Here is a 21,361-nt window from a genome sequence, read left to right as displayed (position 1 = left end):
TTGTGGACACATCCAGTAAAACTAGATACATGTAGGAAGCTCCGTAGGGTCTTACGAGGAAAAAGATGACACACCAACTCACAAAAACATTTTCACAGTACGTAAAATTATAAATTATGTCACTGATCCTAAGGCAATTGCAACTACCAGTCGTTGCTCGTCAGGTAACGTTGGTATCGCTTGGATGGGTTTATGTCGATAGAAGGGTCGATGGTCATAATGTTCTGCCTGATTAGTGTAGGTAAGAGGAAAATAATGCAATTTAACATTACACTCGAGATATGAGTATGTACACAACTATTGAAGACTAATTTTAACTTCAGTACGTCATCCAGCAGTGTAGTAAATTAGTATACTAGCAAGTGAAGGGTCGCTTTCTCTTACACAAAAAATGAAACACCAATCAAATTTGTTAAAAAATTTATTCACATTTATCTTTCGTTAGCCAGTTGTAAGTCACATTTCATTTAAATAGATATAGCAACATAATAGCAAAGCGTATAATGCAATAAAGTGACAGAGATTAGAAAATTAATTTTATTGATTGGTGTCGAGAGCAAAGTCACAGGAGAGATAATGAAAATTAGTCATTTTTCGAGTACATACAACACTATCATTGCGTATTTATTTTATTTTATGTACTCCAGCGCAGCGAGAGTTTCGACGAGAGAGATATCTTAATGGAGGTGCTTTGAAATACAGGGTAAAATGACTGAAAAATGTGTCAGTGAACTTGTGACAATTGGGCTTTACGAATGGTCGGAAATTAATTATAACTGTGAAATGAGCTAGCGCAACACTTAAAACTCAACTTTATTGATACTGAAAGCAGCAGTTTTGAGTGTGGTAAGTTTTATTCCAACATGAACTGACTATGCAGCAAACGGGCGAAGAATCGTATGAATTTGATTAACGTGGTGAAGTTGCATATGTAATATGAATGAGGTATGAGGCAAGCGTCTCTTGTGAAGCTTATTGTGTTCCAGCGATTTTGTTGTTGAGGTGCAGCGATTATCTTGAGATCAAAGCTATTAAATAGAAGGTAGTGAAAAGCAACAGGTTCTAACTACAATAGCAACAGTCTTTAGTTCACCAGCCTCTCGTGCGGTTCTTGACGTCTGAAGACTCCAAGAAGCCACCGAGAATTGTTGCCGCAGCCTACACCGCCACACACAATACACCACACACCCTATGTGCCAACATAGGAGCGACATAATAGGCTATTGTCCGTTGTACTTCCCCGTCTCCACACTGCAACAGCTACACAGACCGTGCAGATGAAGAAGGGGAAGGGTCTAAGTGTCATCCAGTTGATTGTTGGTCGTTATGGATCTTCTCGATCGGAGATCTGATGCCACATTGAGTGGAGACTATGTCAGTACAATCATAGCTTCAGGTCAGGAAATAAATAAGCATACTAAATAACTTTTATACGTTGGCATTTTGAAGAGCTTTTGGGCTTTCTGAGCGCACCGCACAAGCTTCCGTTTATTTTCTCTAGGGATAAATTGAGCAAGGGGAAGCTTGTCGGCTACGAGGCAAACGCGCTATAGGCACTTCCATTGGGGCAGACCATCTGAATAGTCACTTATACAGGGGAGACAGACGAGATGGAAGGCATTTCACTTTAAAAAAGTACATGAAATGTATTCGAAAGCTGCCAATACGATTATACATCAGCTGTACCATTTAGTAAACATGATTTTTTTGTGTGTGTCATGATTTTTTTTGTGTGTGTGTGTGTGTCGTACTGGGACTCGAACCCGGATTTCCCACTAATCGCAAGCGGTGACCTTTGCCATTTGGGCTGCCCCTCCGGCTGATCCAAACTCTCAGGTTCTCTGGTGTCTGGTCCGTGCCGCTTGCACGTTATATGATTCCCGCACAGGGAGAGACAATGTTTTCCTCGTCAGTTTGCCGCTGCTTTGCCGTGAAATACAGTTATTCCGGTGTCTGTATCTTACAGAGCGCTCAGAGATGCATCTCTGAAGGACACTTGCCTCGAACTACAAAGACACTGTAAAATACAGACAGCGCAATAAATGTATTTAAAGTAGTGGTGAGGGGATTACGTAATAAACCGCAATCCATTTGATCAACTATTTTCTTAATGAACAATGACAGAAAACAATAACAATATATTGGGAGGACTTTTTGGTAGCTACAACTTGAGGCTATGCTGCAATATAAAAAGGATGCCTTAAATTTCTAAATATATTGAATAGCTGATGTTCGGATTGGTGCTGCGAAGCAGCCGAAGTTTTCCGAGCATTTACTAGTAGGCAATGGCCTCTCCTTCGGCGGCTGGCCAGTGAAGATCCAGCCGAGTAAATACTCTGACCAGTTCAGTTTGAGTCAGCGAGCGGATGTATTCCACTCGTGTCAGGCTAGAATCTCTTCTTCGTGGAGTGAATCACGAAGATTCAGTTTCAGCTGATTCAGTAATAATGTTTACAGCTACAGGGCGGAGACAGGGACAGCTGCATGCTCCCTGTGAGTCTTTCTCAGTGGCGTAAATGGGTAAATTGTATTTTTGTTTTGAAGCCACTTAAAAACTCTGATTGTGTTATTCGCAAACTGGTATCTTTATTACCACTTTCGTCCTAGAGATTTCCCATAATAGTTGTGGCTTCAGCACTGTGATTGTTGCAATATGACCAGTAGCAGTATTTGTTTTACAATGACCACAATCAACTGGATGAGCGAGGAACGTTTGAAAGGCGTATTCCTGGACATTTTATCTCCCGTCTTTGACAACTGGAGATCGGTAAGTAGGATCGGTGACAGCCCACGCGCAGACCCGACACTCCAGCAGACAAGAGACCCGTCTGCAGACTACCCTCGCGGATGCTGAAGGTCAGTCACCAGTAGAAATTGAGCGACGTTTCGCACCGACCGGATACGGACATCATCAGGTGTCAAAAAAACGCCGTGGTCAGGCGGGGACCGGTCACTTGGAGGTCCCGGACGACCCAGCCTTGTCGTCGTCGTCGCCGTCGTCGTCGCCGGAGGCGGGAGCCGAGGAGGTGGCACTGGGGGCGGTGGGCGCCGCGGGGGCGGTGCTGCGGCTGGTGGCCGAGTGCAGGTAGTTCAGGTAGGGCACGGGCGCGCGAGCCCCGTGGTCGTGGCCGAGCCGGTGGCCGTGTCCCCGGTCGTGGTCGTGGTCGCGGTACCCGTCCCCCGGCCGCTGCTGCTCGCACACTTGCGGGTACCTGCGGACCATCCCAGCGTTGACACACGCGTACACGTCCACACCACCTGTCGCTCAACACTTTCATCACACTTTGAAAAACAAAGTAATTATTATACTTCTGAAGAAAACAAGAGCATCTACATCTACGTGATTACTCTGCTATTCACAATTAAGTGCCTGGCAGAGGGTTCAATGAACCACCTTCAAGCTGTCTCTCTACCGTTTCACTCTCGAATCCACTCTCGAACGGCACGCGGGAGAAGCGAGCACTTAAATTTGTCTGTGCAAGCCCTGATTTCTCTTATTTCATCGTGATGATCATTTCTCCCTATGTAGGTGGGTCCCAACAGAATATTTTCGCAATCGGAGGAGAAAACAGGCGATTGAAATTTCATGAGAAGATCCCGTCGCAACGAAAAACGCCTTGTTTTAATGGTTTCCACTCCAATTCACGTATCATGTCTGTGAGACTATCTCCCCTATTTCGCGATAATACAAAACGAGCCGCCCTTCTTTGTACTTTTTCGATGTCGTCCGTCAGTCCCACCTGATGCGGATCCCACACCCCACAGCAATACTCCAGAATAGGGCGGACAAGCGTGGTGTAAGCAGTCTCTTTAGTAGACCTGTTGCACCTTCTAAGTGTTCTGCCAATGAATCGCAGTCTTTGGTTTGCTCTACCCACAATATTATGTATCTGATCGTTCCAATTTAGGTTATTCGTAATTGTAATCCCTAAATATCTAGCTGAATTTACAGCCTTCAGTTTTGTGTGACTTATCGCGTAATCGAAATTTAGCTGATTTCTGTTAGTACTCATATGAATAGCTTCACACTTTTCTATATTCAGGGCCAATTGCCACTTTTCGCACCATAGAAATATCTTATCTAAATCATTTTGCAGTTCGATTTGGTCATCTGATTACAGTACGGTAAATGACCGCATCATCTGCAAACAATCTAAGACGGCTACTCAGATTGTCTCCTATGTCATCAATATAGATCAGGAACAATAGAGGGCCTATAACACTTCCTTGGGGAACGCCGGATATTACTTGTGTTATACTCGATGACTTTCCGTCTATTACTACGAACTGTGATCTTTCTGACATGAAATCACGAATCCAGTGGCACAGCTTACGCGATACTCCGTAGGCACACAGTTTGGTCAGAAGACGCTTGTGAGGAACGGTGTCGAAAGCCTTCTGGAAATCTAAAAATATGGAATGAATTTGACATCCCCTGTCGATAGCACTTATTACTTCATGAGTATAAAGAGCTAGTTATGTTTCACAAGAACGATTTTTTCTGAATTCGTGCTGACAGTGTGTCAATAAATCGTTTTTTTCGAGGTACTTCATAACGTTCGAATACAGTATATGTTCCAAAACCCTACTGCAAATCGACGTTAGTGATATAGGCCTGTAATTCAGCGGATTACCCCTACTTCCCTTTTTGGGTATTCGTGTGACTTCAGCAATTTTCCAGTCTTTAGATACGGATCTTTCTGTGAGCGAGTAGTTGTATATAATTGCTAAATATGGAGCTATTTTGTCAGCATACTCTGAGAGGAACGTGACTGGTATACAATCTGGACCGGAGGCCTTGCCCTTATTAAGTGATTTAAGCTGCTTTGTTACACCGAGGATATCTACTTCTGTGTTTATCATCTTGGCAGTTGTTCTTGATTGGAATTCAGGAATATTTACTTCGTCTTCATTGGTGAACGAGTTTCGGAAAACCAGTTTAATAACTGTGCTTTAGTGGCACTTTCATCAGTGAGTTCACCGTTGTTGTCGCGCAGTGAAGGTATTGACTGCGTCTTGCCAAGAATCTCTTTGGGTTTTCTGCCAGATTTAGGGACAGAATTTCATTGTGGAAATTATTAAAAGCATCTCGCATTGAAATACGCGCTATATTTCGAACTTCTATAAATGTTTGCCAATCTTGGGGATTTAGCGTTCTTTTAAATTTGGCATACATTTTTTGTTGCTTCTGCAACAACGATCTGACACATGCACGTAAAAACGAATGCTCAATCAGACTTGCAAGGTCATTGGAAAAGTATTCGTCACTCCCATAAAAGAGCACACTGGTCGCTTCGGAACGCTATACATGGTGTAGGACTGCTACCAGTCGGTCACGTGATCCTCTGCCGATAACGTGAGTCATACCAGTGAAGCGATGTTTGCTCTAAGACAAAAACGAGGAACCAGAAAGGAATTATCCGAATGGGACGGAAATCGGTAGATGTAATGTGCATGTGCGGCCAAATAAATGGTTACAATTCCAGAAAAATTTACGCAAGAGAAAGAGCTTCACAAATTGAGCAAGTCAACAACGCGTTGGTCGACCAGTGGCCGTTATGGAATCCGTTATTTCGTTTCGCATTGATTGACAGAGTTGGTGGATGTTCTCCTGAGGGTTATCATGCCAAATCCTGTCCAATTGGCATATTAGATCGTCAAAGCCCCGAGCTGGTCGGGGATCTGCCCGTAGTGTTCCAAACGTTCCCAGTTGAGCAGAGATCCGGCGAAGTTGCTGGTCAAAATAGGTTTGACAAGCACGATGACGAGCTGTAGAAATTCTCGATGTGTTCGTTCGTTATCTTCCTGAAATGTAAGCGTAGAATGGTTTGCCATGGAGGGTAACATAATGGGACGGAGAATATCGTCGACGTACCGCTGTGCTGTTTTGTCAGGATGACAACCAAAGGGGTCCAGCTGTGAGATGAAATCGCACCCCAGGCATTCCTGCCTATCGGGCAGCATGGCAGGTAAAGTCAGGTTAACCCACCGCTGTCCAGGGCCTCTCCAGACACGTCCTCGCTGGTCATCAGGGGTCAGTTCGAAGTGGGTTCATCACTGAAGGCTATTCTACTCTAGTCAATGAGATTCCAGACCGAATAAGTGTCTGGAAACGACCCGGTGGCGTACCAACCTGCCTGTTGCTCTCCATTTGGGTCGACAACCAGAAGTGGTGGTCTGGGGTGCATTTCTCCTGATGGCAGGACCCCTTTGATAATCGTCCGCGACACCCTCATAGCACGTCCACAATATTTTTCTGCCTGTTTTTTTGTCCTTCGTGGCAAGCCATCTTGGGCTTATATTTCAGCAAGATAATGTCCACCCGCCCACGGACAAAGTTTCTACTGATTGTCTTCGTGCTTGTCAAACCAAACTTTTGCCAGCAGTGTCGCCGGATCTCTCACCTATTGAGGACAGTTGGAGAATTATGGACACTGCTATCCAACCAGCTCGGAGTTTTGACGATTTAACACGCCAACTGTCACAGCGGAACTCTTTGGTTGTCACCTACAGCACCCTTACAACACAGCGGTACGTCGACAATATTCTACATACGGTTTCTTGCCCTTCATGGTAAGCCATCCTGTGCTACCATTTCAGCAACATAATGCCCTCTCACACACGGCGAGAGTTGATACTGCATATACTCATGCATTCCAAACTCTACCTTGGCCAGAATGGTCGTTCGATCTCTCCCACATTAAGAACGTTTGGAGCATTATGGACAGGGTTCTTCAACTATCCCGGGACTCTGACGCTCTAACACGTCAACCGGACAGTTTGTGACGATATCCCTCAAGTGGACATCCAACTGTTCTATTAATCTGTGCTGAGACAATATAGCCTGCGGAAGGACCAACGTGCTCAATTTTTGAGGCTTTTTCTCTTGAATAAATCATCCATTTTTTCTGAAATTGTAATCACTTGTCTGTCTCTACACTTACATCACATCTGCCGATTTCCATCGCATTGATATAAATCCTGTGTGCTGCGTCTCTCTCTCCTCTCTCTCTCTCTCTGTCTCTCTCTCTCTCTCTCCCTCTCTCTCTCACACACACACAGACACACACATACACACACTCTTTTCTTTTCTTAGAGTGTGTATAATTGAAATTGAAGAAGACATTATTAGAAAGACGTAAAGTTTAACTTCCGAGTTATTCATTTGAGACGTGTAGTAAATTTACGTCATTGCTAAATCAGATCTTTCTGTTCCAGTTTTGTATTGTGTGTATGTCCCAGTCGGGTTTCTGGTGTATCGAATCATAGCAGGAGGATCAGGAAGATGAGTCGACTTGCAGACAGCGTGTCAGAAAGGAAATATCGTGTTTTTTGAATACACTACTGGCCATTAAAATTGCTACACCACGAAGATGACGTGCTACAGACGCGAAATTTACCGACAGGAAGAAGACGCTGTGATATGCAAATGATTAGCTTTTCAGAGCATTCACACAAGGTCGGCGCCGGTGGCGACACCTACAACGTGCTGACATGAGGAAAGTTTCCAAACGATTTCTCATACACAGACAGCAGTTGACCGGCGTTGCCTGGTGAAACGTTGTTGTGATGCCTCGTGTAAGGAAGAGAAATGCGTACCATCACGTTTCCGACTTTGATATAGGTCGGATTGAAGCCTATCGCGATTGCGGTTTATTGTACTGTGACATTGCTGCTCGCGTTGGTCGATATCCAATGACTGTTAGCAGAATATGGAATCGGTGGGTTCAGGAGGGTAATACGGAACGCCGTGCTGGATCCCAACGGCCTCGCATCACTAGCAGTCGAGATGACAGGCATCTTACCCGCATGGCTGTAACGGATCGTGCAACCACGTCTCGATCCCTGAGTCAACAGATGGGGACGTTTGCCAGACAACAACCATCTTCACAAACAGTTCTACGACGTTTGCAGCAGCATGGACTATCAGCTCGAAGAACATGGCTGCGGTTACCCTTGACACTGCATCACAGACAGGAGCGCCTGCGATGGTGTTCAAATGGTTCAAATGGCTCTGAGCACTATGGGACTTAACTTCTAAGGTCATCAGTCCCCTAGAACTTATAAGTACTTAGACTCAACTAACCTAAGGACATCACACACATCCATGCCCGAGGCCGGACTCGAACCTGCGACCGTAGCGGTCACACGGTTCCAGACTGTAGCGCCTAGAACCGCTCTGCCACCCCGGGCGGCTGCCATGGTGTACTCAACGACGAACCTGGGTGCACGAACGGCAAAACGTCATTTTTTCGGATGAATTCAGGTTCTGTTTACAGCATCATGATGGTCGCATCCGTGTTTGGCGACATCACGGCGAACGCACATTGGAAGCGTGTATTCGTTATCTCCTCACTAGCGTATCACACGGTGTGATGGTAAGGGGTGCCATTGGTTACACGTCTCGGTCACCTCTTGTTCCCATTGACGGCACTTTGAACAGTGGCCGTTACATTTCAGATGTGTTACGACCCGTGGCTCTACCCTGCATTCGATCCCTGCGAAACCCTACATTTCAGCAGGATAATGTACGACCGCATGTTCCAGGGCCTGTATGGGCCGTTCTGGATACAGAAAATGTTCGACTGCTGCCATGGCCAGCACACTCTCCAGATCTCTCACCAATTGAAAACGTCTGGTCAATGGTGGCCGAGCAACTGGCTCATCACAATACGCCAGTCACTATTCTTCATGAACTGTGGTATCGTGTTGAAGCTTCATCGTCAGCTGTACCTGTACACGCCATCCAAGCTCTGTTTGACTCAATGCCCAGGCGTATCAAGGCTGTTTTTAGAGCCAGAGGTGGTTGTTATGGGAACTGATTTCTCAGAATCTATACACCCAAATTGCGTGAAAATGTAGTCACATGTCAGTCCTAGTATAACATATTTGTCCAATGAATACCCGTTTACCATCTGCATTTCTTCTTGGTGTAGCAATTTTAATGGCCAGTAGTGTATAATCATGACCACAACATGAATGAGGTTACCCATTTTTTGATGTATCAAAGCGGACCTGTCTACAAGGAACGGTGTACCACGCTCATCCATGTGACACAACGAAAGAATAGTGGTCGAAACATGATCCTGACAGGGACCTCTAAGCGGTATGCCGCCTAGGTTAATGACAACTGGTTAAAAACCCAACAGGAACTGGTAATCTTCGTTTCATGGACATTGGGCCGTGGTCCAAAGCATGTTTCCGTGCCTAGCTTTCGGTCTCCCAATGCTTAAGACATCATCAGAGGCTATAAAGACTCAGCCGTTTCAAACTTAAGCTAACGCAGCACTCCGAACTGTTCACACGTATCCACGCAACAGTCGGTTCGGACGTCATCACACCGCTGCTTAAGGCAGCGGACTCACGTCGACGTGTATTATGCAGCTTGGAGTGGGGGTGAGTTGGCGCCGTTTGATTTATTTAGAAGTAAATCCCACAATTTGTCTAATTTCAATCCTTCTTCTGCGTCAAGTGCACGGTCCGATTCGACTTGTCTACGTTGACTCAATATCTCCTGTGTGACGCCATGAGTTTACGTTGCTAAGGATGTAAGCGGCCTGTTATTAAATTTCGAGTATGGTTGTCTTAGTTACTAGAATAATCTATGATATTTGTAAACTACGCATAGCTCAAATGGTCGTGAGTGAAGCAAGTAGTGGCGTGAGAACTTTTAACATTGCAGCGCGTCAGCAATCGTGAATAATTTAATGATTATAAAGAATCTGCCTCGATTGCAAATAGAATCCGGATGCTGACCTAGGTTTCGGAGCGGATAACCAAGCCTTCTTCGGAACACATTAAAACTACAAACTGCCTAAAGAGGCATGGTCCAACATTAATAAAGAACGCCCAAAAGGTCAAAAGACTCGTATAAAATGTAAAATAAACGGTACGTGTGTACCATGTCAGTAGCTGCACTTAGCTCAAACGTCAGAAGCGTGCTTCCTCACCCCAGCCAACGTTCGGTGGGCCGCGGGCTCTCAGGTAAACCGAGGTGGCGCCGGCAGCTATGCTGTGAGAATGTCAGAAAGCAACGCGCATGCGCAAATTGAGAAATCGTCTTCTTCCATGTGACTGGCATAAAATGTGTTACGCAAGTGACCCGATGACCGGGTCAAAGGCGCAGGAAGTTAATGCGTGTGTGTGTATAATGTCCCAGCTCGAGGACGATTTTATAGAACTATAGAATGTGGATAGGCTGAAACTATATATATGGGTTATCAAATTCCACGGATGGTCAAAACGCATGCACGCAGGACAGACAAAATACCGTCAGCTAGGAGCAGGCTAAAAATATGGGGGATGAATAACCCATTTTTCAATTACTTGGGGTCGGTGATAGTATTTGATGAATATGCTTGGATAAGCGTGTTAAGTTTCTATATTAAATTCGAAGCGCTGTTGACCAGGAAAGGGTCAAATTAGAATGACAGGCTTAATGTAACTGCGTGAAAGGACGTACAAAGTCGCCTTCATCGCCCTTAATACACTCCTGGAAATGGAAAAAAGAACACATTGACACCGGTGTGTCAGACCCACCATACTTGCTCCGGACACTGCGAGAGGGCTGTACAAGCAATGATCACACGCACGGCACAGCGGACACACCAGGAACCGCGGTGTTGGCCGTCGAATGGCGCTAGCTGCGCAGCATTTGTGCACCGCCGCCGTCAGTGTCAGCCAGTTTGCCGTGGTATACGGAGCTCCATCGCAGTCTTTAACACTGGTAGCATGCCGCGACAGCGTGGACGTGAACCGTATGTGCAATTGACGGACTTTGAGCGAGGGCGTATAGTGGGCATGCGGGAGGCCGGGTGGACGTACCGCCGAATTGCTCAACACGTGGGGCGTGAGGTCTCCACAGTACATCGATGTTGTCGCCAGTGGTCGGCGGAAGGTGCACGTGCCCGTCGACCTGGGACCGGACCGCAGCGACGCACGGATGCACGCCAAGACTGTAGGATCCTACGCAGTGCCGTAGGGGACCGCACCGCCACTTCCCAGCAAATTAGGGACACTGTTGCTCCTGGGGTATCGGCGAGGACTATTCGCAACCGTCTCCATGAAGCTGGGCTACGGTCCCGCACACCGTTAGGCCGTCTTCCGCTCACGCCCCAACATCGTGCAGCCCGCCTCCAGTGGCGTCGCGACAGGCGTGAATGGAGGGACGAATGGAGACGTGTCGTCTTCAGCGATGAGAGTCGCTTCTGCCTTGGTGCCAATGATGGTCGTATGCGTGTTTGGCGCCGTGCAGGTGAGCGCCACAATCAGGACTGCATACGACCGAGGCACACAGGGCCAACACCCGGCATCATGGTGTGGGGAGCGATCTCCTACACTGGCCGTACACAACTGGTGATCGTCGAGGGGACACTGAATAGTGCACGGTACATCCAAACCGACATCGAACCCATCGTTCTACCATTCCTAGACCGGCAAGGGAACTTGCTGTTCCAACAGGACAATACACGTCCGCATGTATCCCGTGCCACCCAACGTGCTCTAGAAGGTGTAAGTCAACTACCCTGGCCAGCAAGATCTCCGGATCTGTCCCCCATTGAGCATGTTTGGGACTAGATGAAGCGTCGTCTCACGCGGTCTGCACGTCCAGCACGAACGCTGGTCCAACTGAGGCGCCAGGTGGAAATGACATGGCAAGTCGTTCCACAGGACTACATCCAGCATCTCTACGATCGTCTCCATGGGAGAATAGCAGCCTGCATTGCTGCGAAAGGTGGATATACACTGTACTAGTGCCGACATTGTGCATGCTCTGTTGCCTGTGTCTATGTGCCTGTGGTTCTGTCAGTGTGATCATGTGATGTATCTGACCCCAGGAATGTGTCAATAAAGTTTCCCCTTCCTGGGACAATGAATTCACGGTGTTCTTATTTCAATTTCCAGGAGTGTATATAATGACCGACAGAGGTCAGTTTGAATAGTGCTATCGAATATGTACCAAAACAGTGTAAAAAGAACCTAAAGCTTTTCTAGTTTCTTAAAATCAGGTACTTGAGGTACTGAACCATGAAGGTTAATCAAGTGAGGTCTGTGAACGTATATAGCGTGGAACAAACTACCTTTACATTGTAATAGCTATTGACGTGAAAGGTTTCTATTTGCAATCGAGGTGGATTCTTTATAATCATTAAGTAGTAGTGATATTTATAATTTTGGTTTTCACCAATACTTGTTTCCGTTTTTCCGAATGTAACGTTTTTGAGACGCCGTTTATATGAAATCGATTGTTCTTATACAGATCGTTTTGTTGTTACGTTTCTGTGATTTGGTTCGTAGCAATGATTTACTTTAATAGAATGGAATCTTTGGTATTAGAGGTTGTTTGTTTGTGTTAAGCTTTTGACCTGTTAATTTTAGTTGGTAGTGTGATTCCAATTTTTTTAATGTATATTCTTTGGTTTTTCCTGGAGAAATCGGTGTGTATTGTTTTTCGATTATGTCGTTGTTTTGGGTAAGTGTTTGGGGGTGCGGAAGGGGGGGGGGGGGTCTGCTTTTCCCTGGCTACGTTTGAAGTATATAGCTCAAGCGAAATATCCGATTTTTTTCAGTTTATTTTAAAGGAATTAATGTGCAGCATTTCTCTATTATGAGGTTTGTTTTTACGGGGTGTGTGGTATCGTTGTCTTCGTTTGAGCTATATACGTCCAGCGTAAGCTGCGATTCCATTCGTGTGCTTTCTTCTGTAGTTTATTCCGGAATAATTTGTGTGTGTTATTGTCTCATTATTTCTTTGCTTTGTAAGTGCGTGTCTACGTCGCGGTCTTCGTTTGAGCTTGTAAGCCCAGCGTACGGTGTGATTCCACGTGTTGTTTTTTCTTCCCCTTGAATTTTTTGGTAGTTTATTTTAGAGAAATTCGCATGTGCCGTTTCTCGATTATGTGTTGTTTTTTGGAGGGTGTCTTGTAACTCAAATCTTCGTTTGAACTATATAGGTCCAGTGTATGTTGCGATTCCACTTATATGGTATTTTTTATTTTCTTTTGATTTACTCTAGAGGAATTTTTGTGTGTTATTATTCGATCAATTTTTTTGTGCACGTGTGTTCGGTATTGCTGTCTTGGTTTGAGCTATATAGGTCCAGCGTTCCCTGCAGTTCCACATTTTTTAAAATCTTTTTTAAGTTTATTATGGAGGAATCCCTGTGTGTTATTTTTCGATTATGTGTTTGTTTTGTTTGGGTGTGTCTGATTCGGTTTATTCTAGAGAAATTCGTCTGTGTCTTTCTTCAGTTATCTTGTTGTTTTGTGTGTGTGTGTGTGTGTGTGTGTGTGTGTGTATGGGGGGAAGGGGTTGGTATAACTGTTTTCGTTCTGTTTATTCTAGAGGAATTGGTGAGCGTTATTTTTCTATTTTTTGTTGCTTTGGAGGCATCTTTATTAACAGTTTTTTAATTTGTCCCCGCAAATAAAACCTTCATTCCCGCGGTTGTCCCGTTAATTTCAATTTATTTGCCGATTCCAGTACCTTGCGTGTTTTTTTATTCTTGTTTTCGGTCCTAAGGCTCTATCTTGAAGAATTTAATCATCTTGTTATTAAATGTTATCTGTGTTTGTCTTAGTAACTCGTGTAAACTACCCTCTTTACTCGAAATATGACGCCGGTTGTCAAAGCAGCCGGATGGAATCAAACCTTGCTGTATTCCCATTCTTCTCGTTTGTCGCTGCCAGTGTGTGGAGGTCCATGTCAACCAGTTTTCGAGCGAACTCTGCAAACGGAACGGCAATGAGAGGACATTTCTAATCGGGTAATTCACAAGAGGCTTTTGCTCACAACACCACCAAATGGGCCAAACAACACAGAAACTGGACACTATCCAATTGGAAGAGTGTAGTGTGGTAAGACGAGTAACGATTAGGCTTCTTTTTTTCCGATCATGCAAGGTGTCGGTTGCACCAATGATCCAATGAGGAGCATAACCCACATTTTGTGGAGAATGTCGTTTACGCCAGAGGTGATTCTACGATGTTTTGGGGATGTTGTTCATACCACAACTAGGGTCCGTTAATTCGGGTTACCATGAACATGAACTAGGCTCTGAGCACTATGGCTCTGAGCACTATGGGACTCAACATCTTAGGTCATAAGTCCCCTAGAACTTAGAACTACTTAAACCTAACTAACCTAAGGACATCACACACACCCATGCCCGAGGCAGGATTCGAACCTGCGACCGTAGCAGTCCCGCGGTTCCGGACTGCAGCGCCAGAACCGCTAGACCACCGCGGCCGGCAACATGAACTAGGGTTTAATTCAAAATTATCGGTGTCCAAGTATTACTTTTCCCCCTGTATCTTTATGATCACTATGCTGAGGATAGTCCCCTCTTCCAAAAGTACAACTTCAGTGTTCGCAGAGATTTACTCATACCGACCTGGTTTGACTAGCACGAGGTACCCTGTCCCGTTTCGACAGGTCCTCTAAATGGCCCTATCTTAATCCCACAGAAAATGTGTGTAATTACGAAGGTTAGAACTTAGATAGTGGCAACTATTTATTCACAACCGATAAAAAAGAGTTACATGTTTGCACCTGTTACTGTCCTTCAAAGTAGTTACCAGCGTTGTATAGAACTCGTTGCCGGCAATGTGGAAGGCTTAGTATACCGTTATCAGAGCCAGTTCTGTTGATGGTGCGAATGGAGCGGTCTGCTGGCTGTCGAATCTCTAGAAAAGTTCTGAAGCAAATGCCAGGAAGCCAAAACTGAAACGCCAATCCAACGAATGGCGTCATTATGGCTCGCCGCGAAAGTCGAAAGTGCGTCAGAGATGGTGGAAGTTATGGTGATCCTCGTGTACGACTGTGATGGTGTTATCCTAACGCATTACGTTCCTCCACGGCAGACCGTCAGTGCACAGTATCACTGTTCGTTTTTGGAGCATCGCCTGGGACTAGCTTTGCGAGAGACGCGGCGACACTTTCTGCGCAACCCAGCCAGCGTTTGGCACGACAATGCGCGGGCGCATACAGCGCAAGCTGTGGCTGCTCTGTTCGGTCGATGGGACTGGGAAGTACTGTACCATCCACCGTACTCCCTGGGCGTAAGTCCTTGTGACTTTGATTTGATTCCGAAGATGAAGGAACCACTTCGTGTCATTCGCTTCATAACTGTTACAGATATTCGACAGGCTGTAGACCGCTCCACTCGCACCATCAACAGAACAGGCTCTGTTAACGGCATACTGCGCCTTCCACATCGCTGGCAACTGGTTCTGCACAACGCTGGTGACTACTCTTTTTTTTTCTTTATTGAATTTCAATTCCCCCCGAAGGCGGCGGGCTGGCAGCAGCTTAGTACGTCGCTCTTCAGCCTACAGACTTTGTTTTAAAAAGGTGAAGATAATAAATAATAAAAAACAGGCGATAAAATCGAAGATTTAAAGGGGTAACATGGCGAAAAAAAATCGTGGAACTTAAAACATAGAACAAATGGATGATGATGCTAATAAAAATGCATACGAAGCAGACAGGTAAAATAATAGACAGACAATTAAAAAAAACACGGCGACAGCCTAGTTTCTGTTTTGAAAGGACATAAAATTCACACCCAGCGACAGCATGGTTTCTGTTCGCTTCACGGGAAAAGACGAAACAACACTAAACATTCACTGGAACACTGCGCTGAAATATTACATACCACAACCGAGAGCATGTGGGGGGAAACTGGACAGATGAGGGGAAGATAAAAAAGGGGGAAGGTGAGGAAAAGCGAAGGGGTGGAGGGGGGAAAAGAGCCAATGGAGGATGAGGACCCATAAGAGGGGTGGGAGGTGCTGGGCAGACGCGACAGGGATTGGGGAGGGCAGAAGATGGGAATATAAAAGGACTCGGAGGAGGGGGGGGGAGATGGGAAGCAGGGAGAGGTTAGGCGGGGAGAAACACAGGAGGGAAGGGGGGAAGAGGGAGCCCAGGGAAAGGATGGGGGAAAGGAGGGGGGTGAGGATCAGAGTTGATAGGAGGGATAAATGGAGGGAGAGAGGGCATCATCCGGGAGGGGGAGTTGATGGAAGCCACCTTGGGAAAGGAGATGGAGGGTGTAGAGATGGAGGGTAGGGGGGACACAACAGTGAAGACGTGGCAGGGGGCAGGGGCAGGAGAGGAGAGGAGCAACCAGGGGGTGACGGGGTTCAAGGCGGCAGGAGGTGTAGAGGATGCGAATACATTCGAGGAATAGGAGCAGAAGGGGGAAAGGAATGAAGTCTTAGAGGATCCGCGTGGGGGACGGGAGGCATATACGGAAGGCGAGGCGGAGTGCATGACACACAAGGATCTGGAGGGACTTATAGAATTTGGGGAGGCTGGTGACTCCTCTGAAGCACAGTAATAGGTGCAAACATGTAACTCTTTTGTATTGGTTGTGAATAAAAAGTTGTCGCTATTTAAGTTCCAACCCTCGTATTTGGAATAGTGGGTGAAACACACAGTATCTATTATATGAATGCGATGTGTCTGTTCTTTCTGAAAAAGCAGACACCTCGCATTCATATAATTCATTAGCCTCGATGGCTAATATACACTCCTGGAAATTGAAATAAGAACACCGTGAATTCACTGTCCCAGGAAGGGGAAACTTTATTGACACATTCCTGGGGTCAGATACATCACATGATCACACTGACAGAACCACAGGCACATAGACACAGGCAACAGAGCATGCACAATGTCGGCACTAGTACAGTGTATATCCACCTTTCGCAGCAATGCAGGCTGCTATTCTCCCATGGAGACGATCGTAGAGATGCTGGATGTAGTCCTGTGGAACGGCTTGCCATACCATTTCCACCTGGCGCCTCAGTTGGACCAGCGTTCGTGCTGGACGTGCAGACCGCGTGAGACGACGCTTCATCCAGTCCTAAACATGCTCAATGGGGGACAGATCCGGAGATCTTGCTGGCCAGGGTAGTTGACTTACACCTTCTAGAGCACGTTGGGTGGCACGGGATACATGCGGACGTGCATTGTCCTGTTGGAACAGCAAGTTCCCTTGCCGGTCTAGGAATGGTAGAACGATGGGTTCGATGACGGTTTGGATGCACCGTGCACTATTCAGTGTCCCCTCGACGATCACCAGTGGTGTACGGCCAGTGTAGGAGATCGCTCCCCACACCATGATGCCGCATGTTGGCCCTGTGTGCCTCGGTCGTATGCAGTCCTGATTGTGGCGCTCACCTGCACGGCGCCAAACACGCATACGACCATCATTGGCACCAAGGCAGAAGCGACTCTCATCGCTGAAGACGACACGTCTCCATTCGTCCCTCCATTCACGCCTGTCGCGACACCACTGGAGGCGGGCTGCACGATGTTGAGGCGTGAGCGGAAGACGGCCTAACGGTGTGCGGGACCGTAGCCCAGCTTCATGGAGACGGTTGCGAATGGTCCTCGCCGATACCCCAGGAGCAACAGTGTCCCTAATTTGCTGGGAAGTGGCGGTGCGGTCCCCTACGGCACTGGGTAGGATCCTACGGTCTTGGCGTGCATCCGTGCGTCGCTGCAGTCCGGTCCCAGGTCGACGGGCACGTGCACCTTCCGCCGACCACTGGCGACAACATAGATGTACTGTGGAGACCTCACGCCCCACGTGTTGAGCAATTCGGCGGTACGTCCACCCGGCCTCCCGCATGCCCACTATACGCCCTCGCTCAAAGTCCGTCAACTGCACATACGGTTCACGTCCACGCTGTCGCGGCATGCTACCAGTGTTAAAGACTGCGATGGAGCTCCGTATGCCACGGCAAACTGGCTGACACTGACGGCGGCGGTGCACAAATGCTGCGCAGCTAGCGCCATTCGACGGCCAACACCGCGGTTCCTGGTGTGTCCGCTGTGCAGTACGTGTGATCATTGCTTGTACAGCCCTCTCGCAGTGTCCGGAGCAAGTATGGTGGGTCTGACACACCGGTGTCATTGTATTCTTTTTTCCATTTCCAGGAGTGTACGTTCGAACTCCAGCGAGATTCTAAACTTAACGAAACCGTTGGGACCTGTGGATAGGTGGTGCAGGGGGAATATGTGTCGGCCGGGTAGCGTGCCGAGACAGTCAGCTTATTTGTGACAAATTCTATGTGCAGATGGCGCAGTGCTTAACGCAACCGCCTAGTAAGCAGGAGAAGAGGGGGAATAGGGCAAGGTCTCACTCCAACCGTCCGCTTTGAGCCACTACGTCGAGCGCCGCGCTGGCACGCATTTTCACTCTTCGGCGCCGATTCCGCACAAACTCCCGATGTAGCTGATATCATCAGTTCCTTTCCTTTCTCCACCTTCCCTCTTAACTTTCCGTAACGTACGATAGCCGCGCTATTTGTCATTTGCACATAATCTAATTTTCAATGAATGACTTCAGATGAATGCGCATACCTGAAGGACGTCGTCGGCTCTTTTCCTGAAGATGTTGTTGGGCTGTGTAACTGCCATGTCCTCTGGGAGTGACAAATTATTTGTCCGGTGTTCTTACCACGTGCATCAAAAATACTTAACAATATTGCTTTGTGAAAGAATGTAAGTGTAAACTGAAAGCGGAGTAGGCAAGTGTCAATTGCTTTTTGGACAAAGAGGAACACTCGAGAGGCACTGTTAGCACTGCAGCTGATAATGGAGGGCAGATTTAGAAAAAAAATTAAGGGAATATACATTGATTTCGAAGATTTTCTAAAGTCTATTGATTAATTAGAATGAAATAAGAAGATTACAATTCTTAGGTTGTAATATGCAAGTAAATGAAAAGGAAAATAAATTTATGGTTTGTGTAGCATGTTGGGTGGCTGTATGTTAACACTTTGACTGCCGGCCACGTAAACCTTTGCCGTTTCTTAGAAGGCCGATTTTTCAATATTTGTTATGAAGACTAACCAACAATGAAGAGCGACGGAGCTGTCAATACGCATGATTCCATATTTAAAAGCTGGAGAAATCGTGCACCGTCAAATGATGGGATCGGCAGTGTACCTGAAATTTTCGCGTCACAGCAACTTCCGGGATTAGCAGTCAAAATGTTAAACTTAGACAAGAGCCTGTTGAAGAGGTACACGTATTACACTGGCGAGGAAGTAGAATTGATACAGAAGGTAGATGCGGGCTAAACATAGCAGCTAGTACTGCACCTAGCAAAATGTTTTCTGTAAAGGTAAAAGCTGCTAAAATTAAAAATTGCAAACTTTGAGACTAGAAATGCTGTATTTGGAGAATAGCTGTTAACGGTTGAGTGACGTGGTCAATGTTGAAGATAAAAATAAAATGATTACAATCAAAGAGAGTGTTACAGAAGGCTCTTGAATATTAAATGTGTTGATCGGGTGAGGAATGAAGACGTCCTGAAACAAGCCAAAGGGGAAAAATGTAATGAAAGAGAGAAATGACTGGTGTCTGAAAATGGTCGATGAAGGGACGGTGCAAACAATTATCACTTAGGCAAACCTAGATAGTGTTTACATGTAAGGTAGGTCGTCAATGACTACAGATGCAGAGTTTGTGCTGATGTAAAGAGTATGGCTGATAAGCATGTTACGGGTCTCCAGCTGTTGCTTAGACATTCTGGTAACTGGTGCTTCAGTATATGTTTTACTATGGGACTGTCGTTACACCACCCCTGTGCAAATCCCGTAGTCGAGACGATAATAAGTTTCTGTGCACCTCTTGATTTTGACATGTCTCTACACCAGTCCAGGCTACTATCTGCACTACTGCACACAGCATAAAAATAATTTGTTCTTGAATAAGGTGGGAATCGCCTACATGTTGTTCACGTAGTATGCTACTCCCTAACGAGACGGTCCATTGTGCATGCTGGTCTTACTGTGAGACTACCATTAAACGTCTTAAACGGAATTCCTATCGTCGCGGCAGTGGTAGGGATAACCACCCTTTTCCTCATATGGGTGAGAGTTGTAGTGTGAATTTCAGCCTAGAATGCTGCTTCCAAAACGGAGGCATTGTTGACGATATGGTCTCACAGGTTTTCTCTGTGTCCTGCCTCATAGTATTCCACTTAAAAGTTCTATTTATATGTCCATTTTTCTTTTAGCAGGTTGGTTCCATGCCTATGGGCCGTCTTAGCATACGATTAATTGGAAAATGGTACTTCTGTTCCACTATCGTTTACGCTCTTTCCTGTTCCATTCGCGAATGTTGCATGGCAAGAACGTATGTCGGTAGACCTCCGTGTGGGTTCAAATTTCTCATAAATCTTATATAGTGCTCATTCTGTGACACGTATGTAGGAGTAGTAATACGCTACCTGCATCTTTTTTCGAACATCTGCTCTTAGAGTTTCAACAGTATATCACTCCGTGATCCATTATGCCTCTTTTATAGTGTATGGCGCTGGAGATTGCTGAATATTTCCGTAATCGGAATGAGATTTTCACTCTGCAGCGGAGTGCGCTGATATGAAACTTCCTGGCAGGTTAAAACTCTGTGCCGGACCGAGACTCGAACTCGGGACCTTTGCCTTTCGCGGGCAAGTGTTCTACCAGCTTTACTTTTGCCAGTACCTCACCTCCTACCTTCCAAACTTTACAGAAGCTCTTCTGCGAACCTTGCAGAACTAGCACTCCTGAAAGAAAGGATATTGCGGAAACATGGCTTAGCCACAGTCTGGGGGATGTTTCCAGAATGAGATTTTCACTCTGCATCGGAGTGTGCGCTGATATGAAACTTCATGGCGGATTAAAACTGTGTGCCGGACCGAGACTCGAACACGGGACCTTTGCCTTTCGCGGGCAAGTGCTCTACCATCTGAGCTACCCAAGCACGACTCACGCGCCGTCCTCACAGCTTTACTTCTGCCAGTACCTCACCTCCTACCCTCCAAACTTTACAGAAGCTCTTCTGCGAACCTTGCAGAACTAGCACTCCTGAAAGAAAGGATACTGCGGAAACATGGCTTAGCCACAGTCTGGGGGATGTTTCCAGAATGAGATTTCCACTCTGCAGCGGAGTGTGCGCTGATATGAAACTTCCTGGCAGATTAAAACTGTGTGCCGGACCGATACTGTTCCTCGGGACCTTTGCCTTTCGCGGGCAAGTGCTCTACCATTATTTCCGTAATGCTGTCATGCATACTAAGCGATTCTCTGAAGAAATGTGCTGCTTTTCTTTGGATCATTTCTTGGTTGTCTATTAATGCTATGTGGTGAAGTACTGAAGAATTTTTGTATTTTGTAAGACAAAATCCTTAAGATTGAGTCAATAAATCCCAGTCTGGCCTCTGATTCTACTACATCTTTACGTGGTTCTTCCATTTTAGATCGTTCCAGACAAATATTTTACATTTTTCACTTTTTTACTGGCTGCAGTATAAGTTACATTCAAAAAGAAAAGAGCCGAAGGCTGTAAATTCAAAACC

At 46.1% G+C, this 21,361-nt stretch overlaps 1 protein-coding gene across 1 annotated transcript in view; it reads right to left on the bottom strand.

Moving 5' to 3' along the window:
• Positions 1 to 408: 408 nt before the first annotated feature.
• The window catches only part of LOC124598865 (loricrin-like), a 172,019-nt gene continuing 151,066 nt past the window's right edge, over positions 409 to 21,361 (bottom strand). Inside the window, exon 4 of the mRNA XM_047136032.1 lies at positions 409 to 3,212. Coding sequence (XP_046991988.1) covers positions 2,951 to 3,212 — 262 coding nt within the window. The 3' untranslated portion in view covers positions 409 to 2,950. The remainder of the gene's footprint in view (positions 3,213 to 21,361) is intronic.

Source organism: Schistocerca americana, chromosome 1, assembly GCF_021461395.2.
Source record: "Schistocerca americana isolate TAMUIC-IGC-003095 chromosome 1, iqSchAmer2.1, whole genome shotgun sequence".
Classification (NCBI taxonomy): Eukaryota; Metazoa; Arthropoda; class Insecta; order Orthoptera; family Acrididae; genus Schistocerca; species Schistocerca americana.
This window is presented reverse-complemented; position numbering and strand designations above follow the sequence as displayed.